We start from the raw sequence: 27,597 nt of genomic DNA on the forward strand, positions 1-27,597 counted from the left end.
CCAAGTGAACTATAAGGGCGAATGCCCCCATCTCACAGGAAGTATTGTAGTGTCATTTTTACTTTTCACACTTTAAACTGAACTCAAAATGGTTTTGGTTGCCTTTCCTGAGTGTGTACAGGTGGTGGCAGCTCTGTCCCCTCCTGCCATTCCTCCTCCCCTCTCTATAGAGAAGAATTTGATTGGCAGAGAGAAATTATGAAAATCAATTGCTGTAGATGACCATTATTGCGGGCGTGTACAGGCCTTAAAGTAAACCAGAGACGAAGCACCCTCATGTATTTTACCATATATATCAGTGGGGACATTAAAGAAAACAACTACCCTGCTCTCTATTTCATTTTTAACTGTTCAGCTTGCTTCTTATCAGCCCTGATAAAATCCCTGACTGAGCATTCAGTCTGGCTTTGCTCAGGAATTTTTATAGCTGAGTCTGTGTTCTCTGGTGTCTTTACAATCCCGAGCCTGCTCTGCCCAGGAATAATTATAGCTGAGTCATTATAGCAAAGCCAGTCTGAATGCTCAGTCGGGGATTCTTATCAGGGCTGATAACAAGCAGGCTGATCAGTTAAAAATGAAACAGAGAGCAGGGTAGGTGTTTTCTCTAATGTTCCAACTGATATATATGGTAAAATACATGAGGGTGCTTCGTCTCTGGTTCCCTGTAAAGGGAACCTGAAGTGAGAGTGATCTGGAGGCTGCCATATTCCATATTTCCTTTTAAACAATACCAGTTGCCTGGCAGCCCTGCTTGTCTGTTTGGCTGCAGTAGTGTCTGAATCACATCAGAAACAAGCATGCAGCTAATCTCGTCAGATCTGACAATGTCAAACGCCTGATCTGCTGCATGCTTGTTCAGGGGCTATAGCTAAAAGTATTAGAGGCGGAGGATCAGCAGGGCAGACTGGTAATTGGTGTTGCTAAAAAAGGAAATAAACATGGAAGCCCCCCGTTGTTAAAATGTCTTATTTCACAGATAAGTAAAGTATTGTGTCTGCTGTAATGATAAAATCCAGTGTGTTGTCTCACTAGTGCGACGTCCAGCTGAGCCGTTACACAACCTAACATTCCTACATAAATTGTAATCTGGATTAAAGAGCATTTCATAAAGTTTTCATTTGATTTCAGCTGTAATATATTTAAACAAGGTCATATGAGTGTAAACACGTGTTGTCAGATCTACGAACTGATTTTACACAAGTCTAAAGCCCCATACACTCAACAGTGGTCTTTTATGCAGCACAATTATCAAACAACTTTTGTTGTGAAACAAGTTGAAACAACCAAAAAAAAGTTGTTTGCTATTGCTCAAACAGCTGATAAAGGTGCATAGACACACACTACTTCCGCCAACGACGGGTCCGTCAGACCCTCCAGCTGGGGGACGTTCAGCCACTCAGCGGATCGTTCAGAAACAGCCTCATCAGTCTGCCGACAGCACGTACACACGCGCTACAGTCGGGTGAACGTCCGCCCAGCGGGAGGGTCTGACGGACCCGTCGTTGGCGGAAGTAGTGCGTGTCTACGCACCTTTAGATGTCAATCCAACAGAAGACGGAGCTAAAGTTGCGATAGCGTTGTAATAGCTGGAAGCCGAATTATATCATTCCCCCACTATCCATGGCAACCTGGAGGGGGGAATGGGACTTGTGCAGCAGCAGGATCAGCCATATACCCTCTCCCGCGCCGATTTCAAATGTATGCACTATAGGGGCCCACCTTGAGCATACTTCGGGAGACGGAAGCCTCTGGATCCTAACGAGGCTTCCCCCGTCCTCCTCACCCTCCGGTATCCAGCGCTGGCAGCCCCCGCACACCGGTGCTGTGAATATTAATCTACCATGATCCAGCGCAGGTGCAGTAGAGCAGACCTTATCAGGCTCGGCTACTTCCGCCTGAGCCTGATTGGAAAGCTGCTACTGCGCTGGCACTGGATCGCAGTAGGTAAATATTGTGGGCACTAATGCGCCACAGCAGACATCCTTGTTAGCTGTGGTTTCTGGGTAGCCAGCGCTGGGTCCCTTAGACTTAGGAGCCTATTGAGGCTTCCCCCATCCTCCTGAGGTTTCCAAAACACACCCTCTAAATCCTAGGTTCCCAACGTGTGGTACGCGTACCCCAGGGGGTACTTCTGATGGTTACAGGGGGTACTCGGCCTTGATATACTTAACCAAGAATAACTAACAAATGTAGAATTTTAGAAAAATTATAAATCTTAGTTAAACACCAAATTAGTATTTTAGCTAATTAAAAGCAATAGTAAATGCTTGGAAATTGTTTAGAACCAATTATTATGTACTACAATTAAATATATATTTGTCAAGGGGTACGTGTGATAATGTTTACTATGCCAGGGGGTACTTGGTGAGTACAGAGTTTTAAAAGGGGTACATACAAATAAAATGTTGAGAAACACTGCTCTAAATGACTGAAATAAATGGACGTTTGTGCATTGTGGTTGTTGTTGCCGTGGACAGGTCCTCTTTACTCACTCCACATCTATTTTTTATCATTGCAGGAGTATATCTGCCCACGATGTGACTCCGGATTTATAGAAGAAGTGACAGAAGACTCCAGGTAGGCGCTGCTGTCATTTTTAGGGCCTGTTCACACAGCGTTCATGCACATTGTTTACGCCCGTGGTCCTCTGCGTTACGCATTGATGAATGGCAGCGTTCAGTGCAGTGCATTTACTGTCGATGGCGCAAGCGTCGTATGCAGCTGCAATTGCAGTTCCGTAATCCCCCTAGGGGCTCCAACTGCGATGATCCAACAGGAAACTATGCCGAGTAGCAGAAAAGCGTTTAACATTAACGAAACGAGCTGCTGGCTGCCACACGTGTGAACCTGTCTTTGTCACTTGCCGCTCCCGGGATGGTTATATGTCATAGCAGAGCACACACATTGCTGTTTGCACGGTATGTTTGGTCTGTCGGATTTGCATGTACTGCAGCGTGAGTCTTGTGGTTTTAGTCACATGTTCTGCAAAGCAGCTCGACACCCTCCATGTGAACTTGAGCAAAATTCGGTTTTTGGATGGGTATTAAGAAACTTTTAGGCAGGGGTCACACTTGCTTAAATCACGGCCGGTTTCCCACACTGTGAAAACACACACAGTGCTTCCCAGCGCGCAATCTCCATGCAGCAGGAACAAAGTGAGTTTTTCTGCTGCTGCAAGTGGTAATGCTGCTTCTTTATTGTATAGTAGAGACAGTGTTGCGCCGAACGAGCGCTTTTTAATTACAGCGCAGGTAGATTTGGGCGCAGCCGGCGCCACCATAGGCCGTAATAGGAATTACATCTATAGCAGCGCACAGTGAGTAACTTCGGCGCCGTTAGAAGACGAAGCTGAAGTTACTTTTAAAACACAATAATTTGCGAATTATATCATTTCCCACCATCCATGGCGACCTGGAGGGGGAATAGTATTTAACACGGCCCGGACTTGTGCAGCAGCAGGATCAGCCATATACCGGCTGTATCCTGCGCCGATTTTATATGTATCCACGCCTAAATGTTTCAGCAGCTAAACCTAGATTGGGAGTTTCCCAGGGACTCCCCAATGACCATAAATGAATAAATAAAATTATCTAGACAGCGCTATTCAAAATTAAAATTAATTTTATTCTACAAATGTCTATTTTATGATTGAATAAAATATGTAATGAGGTGCTTGTAACCATTAATGCAGCATGCTTGAATACAATAGACCAGTGCTTTTAAGTGGAGGGTGCAGTAGGGCGGTGGGTTTGGTCTGTGCGTGCGAGTGTGTTTGCATCTTAAAGGACAATTGAAGTGAGAAGACTATGGAGGCTGCCATGTTTATTTCCTTTTAACCACTTCAGGACCACAATGCTAAACCCCCCTAAAGACCAGGCTATTTTCAGTTAAATTAGCCACTGCAGTTTTAAGGCCAGGCTGCAGGGACGCAAAACACCGCACACTAGTGATTCCCCGCCCCCCTTTTCTCCCCACCAACAGAGCTGTCTGTTGGTAGTCTATATTTATCTGTGTTTGTTTTGTTTTTTTTTTTAACTTTTTTTGTAAAAAATTACTTTTTTTTTTAAATTTCTCCCCTGCTCCCTCCCCCCAGCCAGCCAATTAGTGTGATCAGCTGTCATAGGCTTCAGCCTTTGACAGCCAATCACTACCCAGCCTCAGGAGGGGACAGCCGTGTCACACGGCTGTCCCAGTACAGCGCTGCTGCCGATTGCAGCGCTGTACATGTTAGTTAGATGGCGATTGCCGCTTGGAGACTGAAGAGGGGGCAGAGCTCCGCCCCCCGAGCAGGAGATGCGCGCGATCTGCAAAACAGAGCCCCAGGACTTGACGCCCTCTCTGTGAAAGAAGATTGAGCGGAGCAGGGAGAGGTGGCGATCAGCAGAGATTGACTCTAGTAGAGGCAGAGCTTACAGGAGGCGCTCCCCCATTTTTTGCCTCAGGGATTTCGGGGTATGAAGCCCTCGTTCAGCCGCGGGAATGCAGCGTTTCCGGACTTCTAATATTGCTAAACATAACTACAAGGTAAAAATGTGGATTTTATTAGGCTTCAGTCTCTCATTAACCTCTTTGCCGGTCTAAAAAATCCGGCAAGGAGGCAGCGCCGCACATTTTTTTAATTTTTTTTTTTTTTAAATCATGTAGCGAGCCAAGGGCTCGCTACATGATAGCCGCTAAGCGGCGGCATCCCCCCACCCACTCCGATCGCCTTCGGCGATCAGAGTATGCAGGGAATCCCGTTGAGAACGGGATTTCCTGCAGGGCTTCCCCGGTCGCCATGGCGACGGGGCGGGATGACGTCATGGACGTCGGGACGTCATAGGGAATCCCGATCCGCCCCTCAACGCTGCCTGGCACTGATTGGCCAGGCAGCGCAGGGCTCTGGGGCGGGGGGGAGCGACTCGGCGCGGCGGATTGCGGCGGATCGGCGGCGAGCGGCGGCGATCGGAAGTTACAAGCAGCTAGCAAAGTGCTAGCTGCTTGTAACAAAAAAAATTATGCAAATCCGGCCCAGCGGGGCCTGAGATATCCTCCTGCGCAGGTTACCCCGAGCTGAGCTCGGGATAACCGGCAAGGAGGTTAACCTCCTTGGCGGTAACCCCGTGTGTGACACTGGGTAAGCCGCCGGAGGGTGCCGCTCAGGCCCTGCTGGGCCGATTTTCATAATTTTTTCTTTGCTGGACGCAGCCTAGCACTTTGCTAGCTGCGCCAGCACACTGATCACCGCCGCCCCGCGCCCGATCGGCGCTATCCGTTGCGGTGCGCGCCCCCCAGACCCCGTGCGCCGCCTGGCCAATCAGTGCCAGGCAGTGGATCGGGACTCCCAATGATGTCACGACGTCGCTGACGTCATCCCGTCGCCATGGCGACGGGGGAAGCCCTCCAGGAAATCCCGTTCTTTGAACGGGATTTCCTGATCGGAGATCGCCGAAGGCTCGCTACATGATTTAAAAAAAAAAAAAAAAAAAACCTGCTGCGCTGCCTCCTGGCGGAATTTTTCATACCTCCAGGAGGGTTAAGGTAGCCATACGCTGGCAGATGGCCAGCCGGCAAAAAAAAAAATAAATGGAAGTGATGCGGAGCCGGAGGGGCTGACACAGGAGGGAATGTGGTGGCCGGATAGGTGAGTGCACTCTGCAAGGTCAAAAGGCCCTGGGGATACGTCAGCCACACATCGAACAACTGCCCCTGTGACCTGCCCCTTTTACCAGCGAGATCTTCTGTTCAGGGCGATCAATGACTTTGACTGAATTTGGCTGGAAATCGATCCAAATTATGATTTGGTGGCTACGCGGGGTCATAGATCTCTGACAAATTTGATCACTGTGATCGTCCAATTTGCCAGGGAAATGTACTTATGACTGGCAGACATTCTTCTTCCAGTCCTCGGAGGCTCTCGATCTGCACCGCTGGATGATCACCTTAAAGGGGAACTGAAGTAAGAGGTATACGGAGGCTGCCATATTTATTTCCTTTTAATTAATACCAGTTGCCTGGCAGCCCTGCTGGTCTATTTCTCTGCAGTAGTATCTGAATAACACCAGAAACAAGCATGCAGCTAGTCTTGTCAGATCTGACTTTCAAGTCAGAAACACCTGATCTGCTGCATGCTTGTTCAGGAGCTATGGCTAATAGTATTAGAGGCAGAGGATCAGCAGGGCTGCCAAGCAACTGGTATTGCTTAAAAGGAAATAAACATGGCAGCCTCCATATACCTCTCTCTTCAGTTCCCCTTAAACCCTTTTATACACCTTACCTTCCACCCTTCCCCACATCCCACTTGCACTGCTGTGTGTGGTGTGTGTGGTGTGTGTGGTGTGTGTGGTGTGTGTGTGGTGTGTGTGTGTGGTGTGTGTGTGTGCGCGCGTGCGTCAGGATAGCTTACATATGTCTAATCTGCACCTCTTTCACACCATACCGAATAAAAAAAATGATTTTAGTTTTCCATTTAAACAGGTCCGGTTTTTATTATTGACATCCGGTCTTTCCGTTCTCGCGTTGCCACCTGCTCTATCCCTGCCACTGTCACATCCACGTTCCATCACTCAGGTCCTCGGCACCAAAGAAGCGCCAGTATACTGATCCCAGAGCCCCATCACAAGCATCAGGCTCTCGCTGGTTTGCGGAAGACCAATGGGAATCCTCACTGTGCATCAGGAAGGATTTTCATTGGTCCACCACTCAGTGAACCAATGAGAGTGCTCCCTGGAGAGGGACGATTCCCATTGGTCAATTGCAAGCCAGTGGGAGCCAAATGCTTCTGGAATCTGTATACCGGCATTTCCTTGGTGCAGAGTACCTGAGCGATGCTGCCAGCGGCTTGGAGGACCCAAATGGACAGTGGCAGGTGAATAATTTTCAAAACTCATGCAACAAGCATTGATTCTGCCGACATCTGCTGGCACCTGCTTTGTTTGGCCGATCCGTAAAAGTCGTGCAGGACCCAAAGTTGCGTTCCGCTTGAAGGAATGGACTGAACAGATTCGTTCCGAATGACTAATTTGAACGGATCCCATTTCTTTGCATATAATGCCCCATTGCATACCTCTGGATCCGTTTCGTTCTGATAACCTCCTCAGCAGCAAACCCGAGTCAGGCTCGGGATGTAAATTCGCAGGTCAGAGCGGTAACCCCGAGTCTGACTCTGGGTAGCTGCACGGAGGTATGTGTAGAGTCCGGGCTCAGCAATGCAGCAAGCGTTTGTAACTTGCCTCCCCCGGGATCCAAATGCTGGCAGCCATTCTTCCAGCCCTCAGAGGCTCTTGATCCATCAGGTGAGACGGAGGTTAGGAGGAGAAAAGCAGCGCTGGCCCTAGGGGAGGTGAGTAATGTGCCGGGCTGCCGCAGTTCTGTCCAGCAGTATGATCATCCCACCCGGTCTAAGGGTGTAAAAGCGTGTGGAAAAAATTACACCGCTTTTAGACACTAAAATCCGGAAGTACAGGTAGTCCCCGATTTACGAACACCCGACTTGCGAATGACCCGCCGATACGAACGGCATGGAGTCTGTGTTTCCATGGGAACAAGTCAAAACATTTTTTTTTCAAATTGGACTTAGAATTTTTTAAAATCTATTTTCTCAAAAACTACAAGAAAAAATGGCTTTTAAACTTATATAAGCAGGTACAGGAGATAGAGGTGACACACAGGGGGACACTAGAGGCACAGGGGGGGACACAGAGGAGGTACAAGGGACAGAGATGGCACAATGTTCCGACTTAAGAACAGATTCAGGTTAAGAACGAACCTACAGTCCCTATCTCGTTCGTTAACCGGGGACTACCTGTAATCATACCGCCAGGTAGGCTGAATGGAGCATTTTTTAAGACCTAAAAGCCTAAATCTAGGCACAATGAATTAAACTGGCCATACACTAGCCGATTCCCTGCCGATCGTCAGCAGATTCGATCACTGGGATCGAATCTGCTGTCACATCGTACACGCTAAATTTTGATCTATTTCGTCCCAAAATAGATCGATCCCGTCTATCGCTCCGTGCGGGAAATTACCGTCGATCGCCCGCGGGTAGGGAGCGCGTCGCTAGCGGCGTTCGAGTGCCCGACGACCGACGCAATACAGCTGCAATACATTACCTAATCCGCCAGCGCGACTCCCCAGGTCTCCGCTGTCTTCTCTGGTCTGGTCTCCGGGTCCGGCATGCTTCACTTCTTCCTGTCCCGGCAGGAAGTTTCAACAGTAGAGGGCGCTCTACTGTTTAAACTTCCCCCAGACAGGAAGTGAAGCATGCCGGACCCGGAGACCAGAGCGGAGAAGAACACCGCAGAGACCTGGGGAGTCGCGCCGGCAGAGCAGGCAATGTACGTGGGGGAAGGGGGGGGATTGCAGCGGCGGCAGCACCACCACCACCACAGATTGTGAACGGTTCCACGCTGAAATCGATTCACAATCTGTTTGCAGTAAAGGCAGCCATACGATCCCTCTCTGATCAGATTCAATCAGAGAGGGATCTATCTGTTGGTCAAATCTGATGGCAAATCGACCAGTGTATGGCCACCTTTTGACTTCTGTTGCCCCCAAGAATGTTTGAGCAATTTGGGCAGTTTATCAATCAGCCGTGATTGAATGTTTGGAAACTTCCAGAAAGGCAGGAAAGTGGCGGAGAGCGATCACTTGCCCCACGGAGTTGCACTGCATTGAGAGTTGTGATTTTAGTTCAGAGTGCGGTTTGGGAATCGGTCACTGTCCAATCGTTTTTTCTGAACATGGCGGGATCGGTTAGCTTGGCAATATGAGTCATTTATTGATGTGTGTACACCTTGCTTCATGGGGATGCTGGCAGATGTGGAGAACGCAGCGTACAAACTCCAATAAAAGGGTCTCCTGTGTAAGCTATAGGTAGTCAGGGGGTCCTCCTGTCTCCAGCAGGCAGATCCAGTCTTGGGTTACAGTTGCATTATTGACGGTTAGATTTGAAGCTGTCACATGATCAGACGTGAGCAGTGTTGGTATACTGGCCGAGTGAGTGATAAGGTTTGTGTTGCCATGGTGCGCAGTCCCTTCCTCGAGCAGTTATGTACAGGAGGAGGGGTGTGTTGTGTCTCGGGGTCAGCTGGGTTTGTCACTCGCAGCGGTGACAGGTGACAGCACTGGCTCTCTGATCTTTGCTCAGGGTGGAGTCATCCCTGTTTAACAATCCTATTTTTGTGTCAGTTTTTTAGATTCCGGGGGAAGCACGTTAGATGACAATGCCTCCACGCATTTTGCAGAGGTAAGTGTTCCGTGATATGAATTGCTTAAGATTGCCATCTGCAGTATTTGGTGTTTGTCTACATTTTTGCATTAATTTTGTTTATGACGACCTCATGAGAAGCGGGGTCTTGTGGTTTTTGCGGCGAGGGGCAGTGTGTGGGGCCATGGCTGCCACAAAGGGCAGTGTGTGGGGCAATACTGCAAGGAGGAGCAGTGTGTGGGGCCATGGCTGCCACAAAGGGCAGTGTGTGGGGCCATGGCTGCCACAAAGGGCAGTGTGTGGGGCCATGGCTGCCACAAAGGGCAGTGTGTGTGGCCATGGCTGCCACAAAGGGCAGTGTGTGGGGCATTACTGCAAGGAGTGCCAGTGTGTGGGGGCAATGCTGCAAGGAGGGGGCAGTGTGTGGGGGCAATGCTGCAAGGAGGGGGCAGTGTGTGGGGGCAATGCTGCAAGGAGGGGGCAGTGTGTGGAGCATAGCTGCATGGTCACTTGCTTGAAATGTCAGGATCTAGAGCATGGTGACTTTCTTGGTGAGACGTGGTTGCTTGCTTGGAGGGACAGGTTCTAGAGCGTGGTTGCTTGCTTAGAGGGGCAGGTTCTAGAGCATGGTTGCTTGGATGGGCGGGTTCTAGAGCATGGTTGCTGGGGGGGGGGGGTTCTAGAGCATGGTTGCTTGAAGGGGCGGGTTCTAGAGCATGGTTGCTTGGAGGGGCAGGTTCTAGAGCGTGGTTGCTTGGAGGGGCAGGTTCTAGAGCGTGGTTGCTTGGAGGGGCAGGTTCTAGAGCGTGGTTGCTTGGAGGGGCGGGTTCTAGAGCGTGGTTGCTTGGAGGGGCGGGTTCTAGAGCGTGGTTGCTTGGAGGGGCGGGTTTTAGAGCCTGGTTGCTTGGAGGGGAGGGTTCTAGAGCCTGGTTGCTTGCTTGGAGGGACGGGTTCCAGAGCATGGTTGCTTGCTTGGATGTGCAGTGTGTGTAGAGAATGGTTGTTTGCTTGGAGGGACTGTTTGCTTATTTTGCACAGGGTCCTAGAGCATGGTGGCTTGCTGGAAAGGTCGTGACCTAGAGCATTTGTGGCTTGCTTGGTGAGACAGGGTCTACAGCAAAGCTGTTCACTTGGGTGGGACAGAGTTTAGCGCATGGTTGTTTGGAGGGACAGTGTCTAGAGCACGGTTGCTTGTTAAATAAAGGCAGGGCATGGTGGGTTGTTAGGAGTTGTAACATATGTTTTGTATAGATGGTATGTAATGCCGTCTGGGGAAGCCTCACCTCTTGGGCATTGTTGCTCAGAGGGACAGCATCAGGAGTACCAGTGGTCAGTGTCCGTGTTCAGGGCACAGTTGCTTGGATGGGAGATTTCTGGGCCTCTGTACCGTATTGTACTCAGTTATGTGCTGCCCACAGGTTTTGTCCATTAATCAGGCCAGGCTCTGTGGCTTCTGTAAGGATTGCTCTGTGCATACCACTGGCTTTGTGTTGTGCTAACAGATCCTTCTCCACTATGACCTAGATCCATCCTCTTCCTCCTCCAGTGTTCTCTCTCCTCCTGGTAATAACAGGCAGGAAGTGTTTGTCTCCTACTCCCTCTGATAGCAGCTGCTTCATTCCTGATATGAGTCAGAGAGCTGAGCCACTGCAGCTGTGCATTGAAGTGCTGCTGATTACAGACTGCTTCCTCCCAACACAGAACTCTGCTGAGCACCAGTCTTCTATGCTGAGCCATCCTGGAAAGACTCCAGATTTACCACACAACATGCCACCATCCCTGGCTGTCCCATCCTGTAACGTCTCCAGAATAATCTACACTGACCACACAACATACCACCATCCCATAACGTCTCCAGGTTACTTTACACTGCCCACACAACATGCCACCATCCCTGGCTGCCCCATCCTGTATTATCTCCAGATTCATCTACACTGACCACACAACATGCTACCATCCCTGGCCACCCATCCCAGAACGTCTCCAAGTTACTTTACACTGCCCACACAACATAGCACCATCCCTGGCCACCCATCCTGTATTATCTCCAGATTCATCTACATTGACCACATAACATACCATCATCCCTGGTCGCCCCATCCCACAATCTCTTCACATTAATCTACACTGACCACACAACTTACCACCATCCCTGGGCACCCATCCTGTATTGTCTCTAGATTAATCTACACTGACCACACAACATACCACTATCCCTGGCCACCCATCCTGCTAGAAATATTCTGAGATAACCTGCTTAGTGTACAGTTCCTGGGATGCTACATGGCTCCTTTTACTCGGAGATAGTGTGACCAGCAGATGGTCTCCAGCACGAGCGCTGTTAAAACCGTGCAGGAGATTTGGGTGCAGCCAATGCCACCATAGGCCGTAATAGGAATTACGGCATGCAGGGCTCTGTGAGCAATTTGGACGTCGTCAGAAGACGGAGCTGAAGTTACTTATAAAACACTGTAATTCAGTCGCCAGCAATAGCTGGAAGCCAAATTACATCATTCCCTACCATCCACTGCGGCCTGAAGGGGTACTAGTAATTAAAGGATACCCAAGGTGACATGATGAGATAGACATGGGTATGTGTAGTGCCTAGCACACAAATAACTAGGCTGTGTTCCTTTTTTTTTTCTTTCTCTGCCTGAAAGAGTTAACTATCAGGTATGTAAGTGGCTGACTCAGTCAGGAAGTGACTACAGTGTGACCCTCACTGATAAGAAATTACAACTATAAAACACTTTCCTAACAGAAAATGGCTTCTGAGAGCAGGAAAGAGATAAAAAGGGTCAATAATTCAGACTTTAGCTCTGGCATACTTCAATGAATGTGTCTTTGAGCAAAAACAATAAAACAGTTAAAACTTAAAAAGTAGATTTAAATATAACAAAACTGTGGAATATCTTAAAAAGTCATTTTTAGGAGAAGGAAGGTAAATACAATTTTGTTTCATTCGTTTATTTTCGCCTCGGGTGTCCTTCAGCACCCCCGGGACTTGTGCAGGAGCAGCGTAAGCCGTATATATCGGCTGTATCCTGCGCCCAAATCTCCAGGCGGCTATTTAATGGGTATCCATCCAGCAGCTTATTCCTGCTCTTAGTATAATGTGCTGTAACGCACAAGCAAACCTGAACAGACAGGCAAAAAATAAAAATGGCAAGATTTACTTTAAAGTAAACTTGTGACTTCCTCCACCAAAACAAAGGTCCACGCTTCCTGCGCAGTGCAAGACTGTTGAGTTTGGAAATCCTAGTCCCTGGGTTCTTAAACCGTGGTATATAAACCCCAGTGAATACATCAGGTGGGTTGCTTGAACTTGTCATAGTCAATCCATTACAGCTAGCCCCGCTTCACACCGGCACAGATGGAAAATGGAGCTGTATAAAAAGTGTGCCGTGGAACGGATCAGTTTTTAAAGGTATCAGTTTTCCATCCGGGACCCTCCTATCCGGTCAATGTGACGCTTCCATCGTTTCGGAAAAATCGCCCCAGATCTAAACTTGCGGTTCGTGAAGCGGAACAGTCCGAACAGATCAGTTCAAAGGGACCAATTTTGAACAGACCTTTTGGTTTTTATTGGGTGCGTTCTTGCTTGTTCCGTTACTGTCCGCTAAACCGGCCAGTATGAACCAAGCCTAAATTTTGAGATGTAAAAAAAGATAAATATATAAACAGACCTGAATAAGGCCTAGTTCACAAGGTGGTTAAATGTGGCGGTTGCGGCCTTTGTCACTCAATTGCTGTCCATCCTTTCCCACATGTCCAAATTCCGCACTCTATCTCGTTGTCTTGTTTTTGTCCTGGACACTACATGTAGCATCCAGGATTGGCTTCCCTTGGTGCTTCTGTGTCCCCCTGCGGGTATCAAAACAAGATGCAATGACTGAATGTTAGGAAGTGCTGCTGAAGGTTGCCAAATGCTTTTCTGCTCAGTAGTGGAAAAGCATTTCACGCCCAAGCGAGACTCTGGCGCTGCTGGTTCAGATACCTGTCTGAACCAGCCCTTTAATATAGTGAATTAAAAGCGATGTGGGATTTTGAAAAAAAATGTATAACGCTAGATCACGCCACACATGTATTTGTGTCAAGGGGTGCTTAAGATGAGTACACCCACTGTAGGGGGTACTTTATTAATGACTGCATTAGTTGATGGTTACATGCAGGGCTGTGGAGTCGGTACAAAAATCTTCCGACTCCAACTCCTCTGTTTATGAAATTCCGACTCAGACTCCGGGTACCCAAAATGGCTCCGACTCCTCGACTCTGACTCCTTAGTCTAATACTTAACAGGGATGTGGATTTTGTACAAAAATCCGCCGACTCCTGACTCCGATTCCTCAGTTTATGAGATCAACGACTCCGATTCCGGGTGCCCAAAATTGCCCCGACTCCTCGACTCCAACTCCGACTCCACAGCCCTGGTTACAAGCCAGGAAGTGATGTGATGGGCTGAACAGGAATAGGAAGAAATGTGATAGCGTGAACAGGATGTGATGGGGTGAGCAGGAACAGGAAGTGATGTGATGGGGTGAGCAGGAACAGGAAGTGATGTGATGGGGTGAGCAGGAACAGGAAGTGATGTGATGGGGTGAGCAGGAAGTGATGTGATGGGGTGAGCAGGAACAGGAAGTGATGTGATGGGGTGAGCAGGAAGTGATGTGATGGGGTGAGCAGAACAGGAAGTGATGTGATAAGGTAAGCAGGAACAAGAAGTAATGTGATAGGGGTAACAGGATGTGATGGAGTAAGCAGGAACTGGAAGCGATGGAATTAATAGTAATGTGATAGTGAACAGGATGTGATAGGGTGAACAGGAACAGGAAGTGATGTGATATTGTGAACAGGAAGTGATGTGATATTGTGAACAGGAAGTGATGTGATATTGTGAACAGGAAGTGATGTGATATTGTGAACAGGAAGTGATGTGATATTGTGAACAGGAAGTGATGTGATATGGTGAACAGGAAGTGATGTGATATGGTGAACAGGAAGTGATGTGATATGGTGAACAGGAAGTGACATGAGGGGGAAATTTCCCTACATTGTCTCAACACTGGAATAAAGAATTGGCAGGATTTGCTGTTCACACAGATTTTCAGCTTATGTTGCACAAGACCGTGGTTAGAAATAATTTTGGGTGTCTTTTTGTATCACAACATAGGAGGAAGAGATAGCAAGCAGGACATTGGCCTATTTGAAGGACATTGTCAGGCCTTATCACTGGATTGTTCATATATAACCATATTTCTGTTTCCTCTTTCAGCTCTGGGACCATTTAGACCACACAATGTTCTTTCCCGACTTCCGACATTTCCTGAGCAGTAGCTCCCTGGACCAAGAAGGCCGAGAAGGGGAACGGCGTCACCCGCCCCACCCAGACATCAGGGTGACGCGTCGGCCCCCTAGACAGCCCATGACGAGGTATCGCTCCCGGGTCAGCTCTCGGCCTGACCGATCTCCGGCAATCGAAGGGTTAGTCCGTTTTCCTGCTTTAGAGATAAGATTAGCCAACTTCCTGTGTGATTTGGTCACATGGCCCATCTTGTGTGGTGTTATTGAAGCTCTTTTGGTCCCAGTCTCAAACTCTGGCCAGGAGACTGTCTGCATGGAGTTTGTATGTTCTACCTGTGTTCGTGTCGATTTAATCAGGACACTTCAGTTTTCGCCCACATGCATAGATAAATTAATTGCATCCCCCATTTTTTTTTTCATCCTTGTTTATTATGGCATACTTCAATCACTCCTGTACTGGATTTAAAACTGTCGACTTTTACTTAGTTGGGGCTTCTTCCAGCCCCTTGGTGTCCTTTTGGGTCACCTCCGTTCTTCTGTCAGGTGTCTCCTGTCAGGTGCAACTCTGTGGAATGTTTGTTTACTGAGAGTTCTAAAGCCAGTACAAATTATGCATGGTCTCCCAGAATGCTCTGGGAAGAGAATGCTGCATAACATAACCGCTTAGGCTAAAGGTCACTATGTGGGAGGGTGGGGTGAGGTGCTGCATATCATTATACAAATAAGAGATATTGGAAACCAGAATAAGTAGGATACAAGTGGGTATCCAGTATAATTCACTGCAATCTACTATATGCCACTACAGGGCCTCTTTAACGTCTGTTCACTTTTATCCACAGCATCATTCAACAGATCTTTGCTGGAGTGTTCGCCAACCCTCCGTTACCCGGATCACCTCATCCTTTTTCCTGGTAGGTATATACACAGCAGCGCATATATTTTCTGATCGGGCGTTAATGCGAATCAGCTGTGTGGCGATAACACCACCAGGCTACATATCCTGCCAGAGCGCAGCATTATGTGATCTCCACAAGTGACCCTGAGGAGCCTGACTCATACTGTGCAGCTCAGTCACTCTGTCCTGTGTGGCTCAGCACTTAGGAGCCCCAAGGGGGAACCCTTACATAAAACTACCTCTGCCTGCAGCAAAGCTCCACCCCTTCTGGCACAAAGCCCCTCCTACAGCAATGCAGACGGCTAGGTTGACAGTACAGAATGGAACTTTGCAGCGTTCTCCGATTTAATTTGTCGTCTTGTAAGCCCGCCAGTATAGCTACACACACATGTTAACTGATCGAACAATCGTCGCTAGGAGACTGTAACTAGACGGCAGTTTCGCTGTCCAACACAGTACAGCTCTGCGATCTATGGCAGCACTGTACTGGGGACAGCCGGGGGGAGCCGGGAGTGATCTACTGTCATAGGCTGGCAGGGGGAGATAAAAAAAAATCAATAAAATAGGAGTATTTATTTAAAAAATAAATAAAACAATCAAACAAACATTGGTGGAGCAATCAGAGCCCACCAACAGAGAGCTCTGTTGGTAGGGAGAAAAGGAGGGGGGGATCATTTGTGTGCTGAGTTGTACGGCTCTGCAGCGAAGGCCTTAAAGCTGCAGTGGCCTAAATTGGAAAAAAATCACCTGGTCACTAGGGGGGTGTAAGCATACAGTCCTGAAGAGGTTGAGGTGGTTGAAAAAGACCGCCTCGGGCGAGAAACTAAGGTGTACAGTAGCCCCAGGCGTCGCTTTAGTGACACCCAACTGATTCCTGACCACATTGTTCTCCTACTCACCCCACCTACCAAAAACCGCTCTCCTGGTTACCTTCCCTATGCTGGGATCTCCTTAAAAGACACCTGAAGTGTCCTTGATTCAGCAAAATATCTCACTACGATTGGAACAATGCAGAGCACATTAGCATGGCCCTTGCGCAAGAAGGACAAGCAAAGCACACCTGAAGTGTAAGGCCCTGCATGTTCCTGCGTCAGTGAATGGGGCGGTATATTCGTCTGTTGCCGGTCTCACCTCAGGTGTGCTGTGTGCCCTGCATGTTCCTGTGTCAGTGAATGGGGCGGTATACTCGGCTGTTGCCGGTCTCTCCTCAGGTGTGCTGTAAGGCCCTGCATGTTCCTGCGTCAGTGACTGGTGCGGTATACTCGGCTGTTGCCGGTCTCTCCTCAGGTGTGCTGTAAGGCCCTGCATGTTCCTGCGTCAGTGAATGGGACGGTATACTCGGCTGTTGCTGGTCTCACCTCAGGTGTGCTGTGTGCGCTGCATGTTCCTGCGTCAGTGAATGGGGCGGTATACTCGGCTGTTGCCGGTCTCTCCTCAGGTGTGCTGTGTGCCCTGCATGTTCCTGCGTCAGTGAATGGGGCGGTATAGTCGGCTGTTGCCGGTCTCTCCTCAGGTGTGCTGTAAGGCGCTGCATGTTCCTGCGTCAGTGAATGGTATGGTATACTCTGCTCTCGCCGGTCTAACCTCAGGTGTGGTGTGTGCCCTGCATGTTCCAGCGTCAGTGAATGGGGCGGTATACTCGGCTGTTGCCTGTCTCCCCTCAGGTGTGCTGTGTGCCCTGCATGTTCCAGCGTCAGTGAATGGGGCGGTATACTCGGCTGTTGCCTGTCTCCCCTCAGGTGTGCTGTGTGCCCTGCATGTTCCTGCGTCAGTGAATGGGGCGGTATACTCGGCTGTTGCCGGTCTCTCCTCAGGTGTGCTGTGTGCGCTGCATGTTCCTGCGTCAGTGAATGGGGCGGTATACTCGGCTGTTGCCGGTCTCTCCTCAGGTGTGCTGTGTGCCCTGCATGTTCCTGCGTCAATGAATGGGGCGGTATACTCGGCTGTTGCCGGTCTCTCCTCAGGTGTGCTGTGCCCTGCATGTTCCTGCGTCAGTGAATGGGGCGGTATACTCGGCTGTTGCCGGTCTCACCTCAGGTGTGCTGTGTGCCCTGCATGTTCCTGTGTCAGTGAATGGGGCGGTATACTCGGCTGTTGCCGGTCTCCCCTCAGGTGTGCTGTAAGGCGCTGCATGTTCCTGCGTCAGTGAATGGGGCGGTATACTCGGCTGTTGCTGGTCTTACCTCAGGTGTGCTGTAAGGCCCTGCATGTTCCTGCGTCAGTGAATGGGGCGGTATACTCGGCTGTTGCCGGTCTCCCCTCAGGTGTGCTGTAAGGCCTGCATGTTCCTGCATCAGTGAATGGGGCGGTATACTCTGCTGTTGCCGGTCTCTCCTCAGGTGTGCTGTAAGACCCTGCATGTTCCTGCGTCAGTAAATGGGGCGGTATACTCGGCTGTTGCCGGTCTCTCCTCAGGTGTGCTGTAAGGCCCTGCATGTTCCTGCGTCAGTGAATGGGGCGGTATACTCGGCTGTTGCCGGTCTCCCCTCAGGTGTGCTGTGTGCCCTGCATGTTCCTTCGTCAGTGAATGGGGCGGTATACTCGGCTGTTGCCGGTCTCTCCTCAGGTGTGCTGTGCCCTGCATGTTCCTGCGTCAGTGAATGGGGCGGTATACTCGGCTGTTGCCGGTCTCACCTCAGGTGTGCTGTGTGCCCTGCATGTTCCTGTGTCAGTGAATGGGGCGGTATACTCGGCTGTTGCCGGTCTCCCCTCAGGTGTGCTGTAAGGCGCTGCATGTTCCTGCGTCAGTGAATGGGGCGGTATACTCGGCTGTTGCTGGTCTTACCTCAGGTGTGCTGTAAGGCCCTGCATGTTCCTGCGTCAGTGAATGGGGCGGTATACTCGGCTGTTGCCGGTCTCCCCTCAGGTGTGCTGTAAGGCCTGCATGTTCCTGCATCAGTGAATGGGGCGGTATACTCGGCTGTTGCCGGTATCTCCTCAGGTGTGCTGTAAGACCCTGCATGTTCCTGCGTCAGTGAATGGGGCGGTATACTCGGCTGTTGCCGGTCTCCCCTCAGGTGTGCTGTGTGCCCTGCATGTTCCTGCGTCAGTGAATGGGGCGGTATACTCGGCTGTTGCCGGTCTCTCCTCAGGTGTGCTGTGCCCTGCATGTTCCTGTGTCAGTGAATGGGGCTGTATACTCGGCTGTTGCCGGTCTCAGGTGTGCTGTAAGGCCCTGCATGTTCCTGTGTCAGTGAATGGGGCGGTATACTCGGCTGTTGCCTGTCTCTCCTCAGGTGTGCTGTGTGCCCTGCATGTTCCTGCGTCAGTGAATGGGGCGGTATACTCGGCCGTTGCCGGTCTCTTCTCAGGTGTGCTGTGTGCGCTGCATGTTCCTGCGTCAGTGAATGGGGCGGTATACTCTGCTGTTGCCGGTCTCTCCTCAGGTGTGCTGTGTGCCCTGCATGTTCCTGCGTCAGTGAAGGAGGCGGTATACTCGGCTGTTGCCGGTCTCCCCTCAGGTGTGCTGTAAGGCGCTGCATGTTCCTGCGTCAGTGAATGGGGCGGTATACTCGGCTGTTGCCGGTCTCTCCTCAGGTGTGCTGTGTGCCCTGCATGTTCCTGTGTCAGTGAATGGGGCGGTATACTCGGCTGTTGCCGGTCTCTCCTCAGGTGTGCTGTGTGCCCTGCATGTTCCTGTGTCAGTGAATGGGGCGGTATACTCGGCTGTTGCCGGTCTCCCCTCAGGTGTGCTGTAAGGCGCTGCATGTTCCTGCGTCAGTGAATGGGGCGGTATACTCGGCTGTTGCCGGTCTCAGGTGTGCTGTAAGGCCCTGCATGTTCCTGTGTCGGTGAATGGTACGGTATACTCGGCTGTTGCCGGTCTCTCCTCAGGTGTGCTGTAAGGCCCTGCATGTTCCTGTGTCAGTGAATGGGGCGGTATACTCGGCTGTTGCCGGTCTCACCTCAGGTGTGCTGTAAGGCCCTGCATGTTCCTGCGTCAGTGAATGGGGCGGTATACTCGGCTGTTGCCGGTCTCACCTCAGATGTGCTGTAAGGCCCTGCATGTTCCTGCGTCAGTGAATGGGGCGGTATACTCGGCTGTTGCCGGTCTCTCCTCAGGTGTGCTGTAAGGCCCTGCATGTTCCTGTGTTGGTGAATGGTGCGGTATACTCTGCTGTTGCCGGTCTCTCCTCAGGTGTGCTGTAAGGCCCTGCATGTTCCTGTGTTGGTGAATGGTGCAGTATACTCTGCTGTTGCCGGTCTCTCCTCAGGTGTGCTGTAAGGCCCTGCATGTTCCTGCGTCAGTGAATGGGGCGGTATACTCGGCTGTTGCCGGTTGAGCGGCTCTCCTGAGTGGATAGCACAGCTGGCACACAGGAGAGGCACAGGTGCAGCTCTCACACACCAGGATCCAGTTACCAATCTCCATGTCTGTAATTTCATATTCAGACCCCCTCATCTGCTGCCTGCGCTGCTGTCCAGGCCTAACACACAGCCGGAGAGGAGCCGCCCTATTCCCAATTCATTAATCACCACATCACAGCAATGTAAGAAGCTTTCCAATCACTAAAGGGGGTCTCCGCTCGCATGTTCAGGAAGTGCGCATGGAGTGTCCGTGTGTCAAAGTATGTTCCCTCAGCACAAATTCTCTCCATCTGTGCAAGTCCGTTTGCAGGTGCAAATTCTGAAGCCCAACTAAACCAAAAACTAAACAGCTAATGCAGTAGAATCCCTTTATAGTAAACTCCAATGGACTAGATAAAGTGGTTTACTATATCGGAAATGGTCTTACTCAAGCACGTAAAGCATACTATAGTACTAGATATGAATTCAGCCAATACTTGGGAGTCATTTTTTTCTTTTCAATGCTTAGCAAGCGAGCAGAGACAGCGTCTAAGCTGCATCAAGATGCACAGTGCTCACTATGCAGGGATTTGCATGCAATAATCATGCAGAGGAAGCATCGGTCTCACCAGTTAGTGCAGGTACAGTACTGATATTCTGCTCCTCTGTCCACATTTCTGTGTAGCCTGGATGATACTGTAGTGTTGCAGCCATGCACAAGCAAGTCACAGTTGACATGCAGGTTCCTCGGTAATCAGGCAGCAGCTTACACAAGAAGCAGAGGTCTCACCAGTAGATGCAGGTACAGTACTGATAGTATGCTCCTCTGTCCACATTTCTGTGCAGCCTGGATTATTCTGTAGCGTTGCAGCCATGCACAAGCAAGTCATAGATGTCAGGCAAATCCTTCAGTAATCAGGCAAATCCTTCAGTAATCAGGCAGCAGCTTACACAGGCAGCATAGGTCTCACTGGTGGGTGCTTTTGAGGTAATCCATGCTGGCCCAGAGTAGTGTGCAGATGGTGAGCAGGCTACAAGTGGCTGCTAGCCTGCCCACTGATGTATATGATGCATGCGTCCGCCCACTTTCCACTATAGGCCTGGGGATCCCAGAGACAGGAAATTACAATCATAGATCCCCATTCGAGACACAGAAACTTTACAATATAAAAGGAGTTGTAACTTATTCCAGTGTTCCCAAAATTGAATTATCTTATTCAAGCGCTGTAATTTTATCTTGGTTTATAAAATTGGTTTGTGGTAGAGCCTGCCAGTAATCAGCAGCCTGCTAGTGGCGATACAGGAGAGCGCCCCCTCACCACTGCTGTTCCATCACCCTCCCCTCCCCTGTAATGTTTGGATTGTGCTGCTCCCCCTCACCACTCCTGCTCCGCCCCTTCCCTCTGCGCCCCTGAAATGTTGGTATAGCGCTGCTATGGCTAGTGCCAATGCAGGAGACCTCCCCCTCACCACTCCTGCTCCGCCTCTTCCCTCTGCGCCCCTGAAATGTTGGTATAGCGCTGCTATGGCTAGTGCCAATGCAGGAGACCTCCCCCTCACCACTCCATGCTCCGCCTCTTCCCTCTGCGCCCCTGGAATGTTGGTATAGCGCTGCTATGGCTAGTGGCAATGCAGGAGACCTCCCTCTCACCACTCCTGCTCCGCCCCTTCCCTCTGCGCCCCTGAAATGTTGGTATAGCGCTGCTATGGCTAGTGCCAATGCAGGAGACCTCCCCATCACCACTCCTGCTCCGCCCCTTCCCTCTGCGCCCCTGGAATGTTGGTATAGCGCTGCTATGGCTAGTGGCAATGCAGGAGACCTCCCTCTCACCACTCCTGCTCCGCCCCTTCCCTCTGCGCCCCTGGAATGTTGGTATAGCGCTGCTATGGCTAGTGCCAATGCAGGAGACCTCCCCATCACCACTCCTGCTCCGCCCCTTCCCTCTGCGCCCCTGGAATGTTGGTATAGCGCTGCTATGGCTAGTGGCAATGCAGGAGACCTCCCTCTCACCACTCCTGCTCCGCCCCTTCCCTCTGCGCCCCTGGAATGTTGGTATAGCGCTGCTATGGCTAGTGGCAATGCAGGAGACCTCCCCCTCACCACTCCTGCTCCGCCTCTTCCCTCTGCGCCCCTGAAATGTTTGGATAGCGCTGCTCCTGCTAGTGGCAATGCAGGAGACTGCCCCCTCCTGTCCCACGCCCCTCCTCTCTGTGCTCCTGGAATGTTTGAATAGCACTGCTCCTGTCCATCAGGTATGAATAACCTCTTGTTTTGTTCCAAGGAGCGGAATGCTACATTCAAACCCCGGGGACTACGCCTGGGGGCAGAGCGGCCTCGACTCCATCGTCACGCAGGTAAAACGCTGCTTTCCTCTCACCTGTGTGTTATCTGCTGTTCATCTCGCTGTCATTGTTCTCTATGAGGTTCACATTTTTACTTGTATAGTTATTGTAACAGTTTCAAACCTGTAATAGCCAGATTTCATTGGAAAAAATTGCATACGATCGGTTACAAAATCTGTGCTTCCAAAACATTTCAGTGCAGAGAGTCCAACAATTCCGCGTGCTAGACAGTTCAGCCGGACCGCACAGCCAGCAGTCGACTTTCTCTTGACTGTCGCGCATTTGGGGAGGTTTTTATGTGTTTGCGATTCCAGACGGAGATAAAAAAAAAACGCAGTGCGGATTTTAAATTACCGGATATCAAGAAAATTGCATAGCACTATGTTTGTGATGCCATTTTCTTGTGCTTCTATGGACTTCTCCTAAATGCCAACGCAGGAAAAATGCAGCATGACTTTTAAGTAACAATTACTGTATTTTTCGGACTATAAGACGCACCTAGGTTTAGAGGACAAAAAAAAGGGATATACGTGTATATATATCTATCCTGGTGCATCTGCATCCATGGTGAAAGGCCATCTTGTGGATTATGCCCCCTTCGTTCTTCATGCCCCCTTGTACCTCTTGTGTCTCCCTGTGTCCTCCATGTATTTGCCATTTGGACTATAAGATGCAGTGATTTCCCCCTCCCCCCCCCCCCCCCCCACTTTTGGGGGAGAAAAAGTGGGTCTTATAGTCCCAAAAATACAGTAAATGATACAAGTGGGGAAAGAGCCTAGTGATTACGATTTTAAGCATGGAGCACTTGAGATTGTTAACCACTTGCCGGCCGCCCCCAGCCGATGGGCGGCGGCAAAGACAAGGGCCTAAACGACCGCAATACGTCCATCGGCGGAGGCGGCGGCAGGCCCCTAAAATGCCAGGGCAGTATAGGAACCCCACAAGTGACCCCATTTTAGAAAGAAGACACCCCAAGGTATTCTGTTAGGTGTATGATGAGTTCATAGAAGATTTTATTTTTTTGTCACAAGTTAGCGGAAATTACTTTGTATTTTTTTTTTTTTTTCACAAAAAAAAAAAAAATCTTCTATGGCCTCAATTCACGGAGCATTATCAAACGTTTATCAAACACTTTATCAAACGTTTGATAATTTACCTCATGGGTAAAATCTCATTTTAAATTCACTAAGGTGTTATATATTTGTTGAACGTTTTATCTGTAAAACATTCGATAAATATATAACACCTTAGTGAATTTAAAATGAGATTTTACCCATGAGGTAAATTATCAAACGTTTGATAAAGTGTTTGATAAACGTTTGATAATGCCCTGTGAATTGAGGCCTATGAACTCACCATACTCCTAACAATACCTTGTGGTGTCTTCTTTCTAAAAAGGGGTCACTTGTAGGGTTCCTATACTGCCCTGGCATTTTAGGGGCCCTAAACCGTGAGCAGTAGTCTAGAATCCAAATGCCTCAAAATGTCCTGTGAATAGGACTTTGGACCCCTTAGCGCAGTTAGGCTGCAAAAAAGTGTCACACATGTGGTATCGCCGTACTCAGGAAAAGTAGTATAATGTGTTTTGGGGTGTATTTTTACACATACCCATGCTGGGTGGGAGAAATATCTCTGTAAATGGACAATTGTGTAAAAAAAAAAAAAAAAAAAATCAAACAATTGTCATTTACATAGAAATTTCTCCCACCCAGCATGGCTATGTGTAAAAATACACCACAAAACACATTATACTACTTCTCCTGAGTACGGCGGTACCACATGTGTGGCACTTTTTTGTACTCTAAGTGCGCTAAGGGGCCCAAAGTCCAATGAGCATCTTTAGACACTTCAAGGTATTCAGAGAGGAGCATAGTGAGTCTGTGGCAGATTTCATTTTTTTTTTTTGTCGCAAGTTAGAAGAAATGGAAACTTTTTTTGTTTTGTTTTTTTTTTGTCACAAAGTGTCATTTTCCGCTAACTTGTGACAAAAAATAAAATCTTCTATGAACTCACCATGCCTCTCAGTGAATACTTTGGGATGTCTTCTTTCCAAAATGGGGTCATTTGGGGGGTATTTATACTATTCTGGAATTTTAGCACCTCATGAAACATGACAGGTGGTCAGAAAAGTCAGAGATGCTTCAAAATGGGAAAATTCACTTTTGGCACCATAGTTTGTAAACGCTATAACTTTTACCCAATCCAATAAATATACACTGAATGTTTTGTTTTTTTTAATCAAAGACATGTAGCAGAATAACTTTTGTGCTCAAATGTATAGGAAATTTAACTTTATTTGAAAAATGTCAGCACAGAAAGTTAGTCATTTTTTTGACAAAATTCATGTCTTTTTTTGATGACTATAATAAAAAGTAAAACTCGCCGCAGCAATCAAATAGCACCAAAAGAAAGTGCCACCGCTAACGATAAAAACATAATTTTATTCCTAGTACTTCTAATCATAAAATGGGATAGACATTTCTTCAAACAGACATCAAACAAATGACAGCGCTCATAGGCTGCAACTGAAATGAAGACCAACAGAGCCCCACATAATTTGCATCTGATTTGCATTCAAGGCAGGTATTTAGCCCCTGTGGGGCTCTGCATGCCTCTGTTGGTCTTCATTTCAGTTGCAGCCTATGAGCGCTGTCATTTGTTTGGTGACAGCATAACCTATACTGGGGTTCCCTGTGAAAGACTGAGCTTTGATTTAGCCATCACATCGCCGGCTGTACTGTATAAATAAGATGAAGAGCGTGTTTAGGTAAGTGCATTTAGTCACTCGGTGCTGGCGGCCGCATCCCTAAACTTGGACATTTGCCATGTGATGTGACACAGAGGGTGAAAACACAACCTTCTCAATGTTTCCAGTGGCAGGGGATCATTTGTTCGTGCAATGGGTGCCATAGCTGTCATGGCGTGACAAAGGACTTCCTGAACTCTGCTCTCCAATGGGAAAGGTCAGGCATGTCCAAAGTCCGGCCTGGGGGCCAAATGCAGCCTTTTCTGGGGGCCCTCAAAGCTCTCTACATTTAATTCTATGCGGCCCGCATGCAGGGGCCACCTTATGTCACCGTTCTCCCTCTTTTACTCGCATGTAGGTCAGCCACCACAGTAGCAGCCGCCACTATGCCAGCAGCAGTAACAGCCACTGTTTAGCAGCTGCCACTGTGCCAGCAGCAGTAACAGCCACTGTTTAGCAGCTGCCACTGTGCCAGCAGCAGTAACAGCCACTGTTTAGCAGCTGCCACTGTGCCACCAGCAGTAACAGCCACTGTTTAGCAGCTGCCACTGTGCCACCAGCAGTAACAGCCACTCATCAGCCGACACTGTCCCAGCAGCAGTAACAGCCACTGATTAGCAGCTGCCACTGTGACAGCAGCAGTAGCATCCACTGTTTAGCAGCCGCCACTGTGCCAGCAGCAGTAACGGCCACTGATTAGCAGCTGCCACTGTGCCAGCAGCAGTAACAGCCACTGATTAGCAGCTGCCACTGTGGCAGCAGCAGTAGCATCCTCTGTTTAGCAGCCACCACTGTGCCAGCAGCAGTAACAGCCACTGATTAGCAGCTGCCACTGTGACAGCAGCAGTAGCATCCACTGTTTAGCAGCCGCCACTGTGCCAGCAGCAGTAACAGCCACTGATTAGCAGCTGCCACTGTGCCAGCAGCAGTAACAGCCACTGATTAGCAGCTGCCACTGTGCCAGCAGCAGTAACAGCCACTGATTAGCAGCTGCCACTGTGGCAGCAGCAGTAGCATCCACTGTTTAGCAGCCACCACTGTGCCAGCAGCAGTAACAGCCACTGATTAGCAGCCGCCACTGCCAGCAGCAGTAACAGCCACTAAATAGCAGCCGCCACTGTGCCAGCAGCAGTAACAGCCACTGATTAGCAGCCACCACTGTGCCAGCAGCAGTAACAGCCACTGATTAGCAGCCACCACTGTGCCAGCAGCAGTAACAGCCACTGATTAGCAGCCACCACTGTGCCAGCAGCAGTAACAGCCACTGATTAGCAGCCGCCACTGTGCCAGCAGCAGTAACAGCCACTGATTAGCAGCCGCCACTGTGCCAGCAGCAGTAACAGCCACTGATTAGCAGCCGCCACTGTGCCAGCAGCAGTAACAGCCACTGAATAGCAGCCACCACTGTGCCAGCAGCAGTAACAGCCACTGATTAGCAGCTGCCACTGTGCCAGCAGCAGTAACAGCCACTGATTAGCAGCTGCCACTGTGCCAGCAGCAGTAACAGCCACTGATTAGCAGCTGCCACTGTGGCAGCAGCAGTAGCATCCACTGTTTAGCAGCCACCACTGTGCCAGCAGCAGTAACAGCCACTGATTAGCAGCCACCACTGTGCCAGCAGCAGTAACAGCCACTTATTAGCAGCCACCACTGTGCCAGCAGCAGTAACAGCCACTGATTAGCAGCCACCACTGTGCCAGCAGCAGTAACAGCCACTGAATAGCAGCCGCCACTGCCAGCAGCAGTAACAGCCACTGATTAGCAGCTGCCACTGTGCCAGCAGCAGTAACAGCCACTGATTAGCAGCTGCCACTGTGCCAGCAGCAGTAACAGCCACTGATTAGCAGCTGCCACTGTGGCAGCAGCAGTAGCATCCACTGTTTAGCAGCCACCACTGTGCCAGCAGCAGTAACAGCCACTGATTAGCAGCCACCACTGTGCCAGCAGCAGTAACAGCCACTTATTAGCAGCTGCCACTATACTAACTGCACACAGTATATTGGTTATTACCTATGGAAATATTTATTTGACAATATGACAGGCCTAGTGTAACTAATGGCAATCATCAAAAAGTGTGTTTAATTTTGGCACCCCAGCACTCTCAAACTTTGATATGGCCCTTGGCCTTAGAAGTTTAGGCACCCCTCTGGGAATAGGCTTATAACCCTTTGAGCTGTAATTACTTGTAGCTGTGATTCAGTAAAGACCTGATCACACTGTTGCTGATTTTCAAATGATTATGCGGAATCGTAGCCTATTGAAATCAATAGGTGGCTTCTGAATTGCATTCGGGGGGGAAAAGGTGCCTACTGCATTTTTTCGAACATTGCATTTGGATCCTGGACGTGGCTCTGGTTGGGATCCTGGACGTGGCTCTGGTTGGGATCCTTGCAGTTTCCTTATTGTAGTGTGGGCAGTCACAGCACTATCAGGATCTGTTGCCATTACATTGAGTAAGAAACCCGCCTGGCAACAGATTCTTTAGCGCATTCACTATAAACATGCGTATATTCTGGAGCTGCAGTGTGAAGGCGGTCTCTGCCCCTCCTACTGACAGTAAGGGCCGGTTCACACTCTGCACTTGGAGCGCCACTTGCCTGTGATCGCGTTCGGTTCTGCAATTCAGCGTGATTTGCGCTTCTGATTCCCATTTAATAGAACGAGAATCACAGCGTACTCACCCCCTGAAACGCTGCATGCAGCGCGCAAACGCTGCTGTGTGAATGTATCCATAGGGTTACATTAGTAGCAGCACTTTGTTAATCACCGGCGATCAGCAAAGCGCTGAAAATACGCCCAGTGTGAACCAGCTCTAATACTGACTCTGTCTCCTCT

At 49.5% G+C, this 27,597-nt stretch overlaps 1 protein-coding gene across 1 annotated transcript in view; it reads left to right on the top strand.

The window, feature by feature from the left end:
• RNF115 (ring finger protein 115) overlaps window positions 1-27,597 on the top strand; it is a 65,962-nt gene that overhangs the window by 32,928 nt on the left and 5,437 nt on the right. The window contains exons 2-6 of the mRNA XM_068252231.1: window positions 2,519-2,577; window positions 9,172-9,229; window positions 14,463-14,671; window positions 15,331-15,402; window positions 21,956-22,028. Coding sequence (XP_068108332.1) covers window positions 2,519-2,577; window positions 9,172-9,229; window positions 14,463-14,671; window positions 15,331-15,402; window positions 21,956-22,028 — 471 coding nt within the window. The remainder of the gene's footprint in view (window positions 1-2,518; window positions 2,578-9,171; window positions 9,230-14,462; window positions 14,672-15,330; window positions 15,403-21,955; window positions 22,029-27,597) is intronic.

This window comes from Hyperolius riggenbachi, chromosome 9 (assembly GCF_040937935.1).
Source record: "Hyperolius riggenbachi isolate aHypRig1 chromosome 9, aHypRig1.pri, whole genome shotgun sequence".
Taxonomy (NCBI): Eukaryota; Metazoa; Chordata; class Amphibia; order Anura; family Hyperoliidae; genus Hyperolius; species Hyperolius riggenbachi.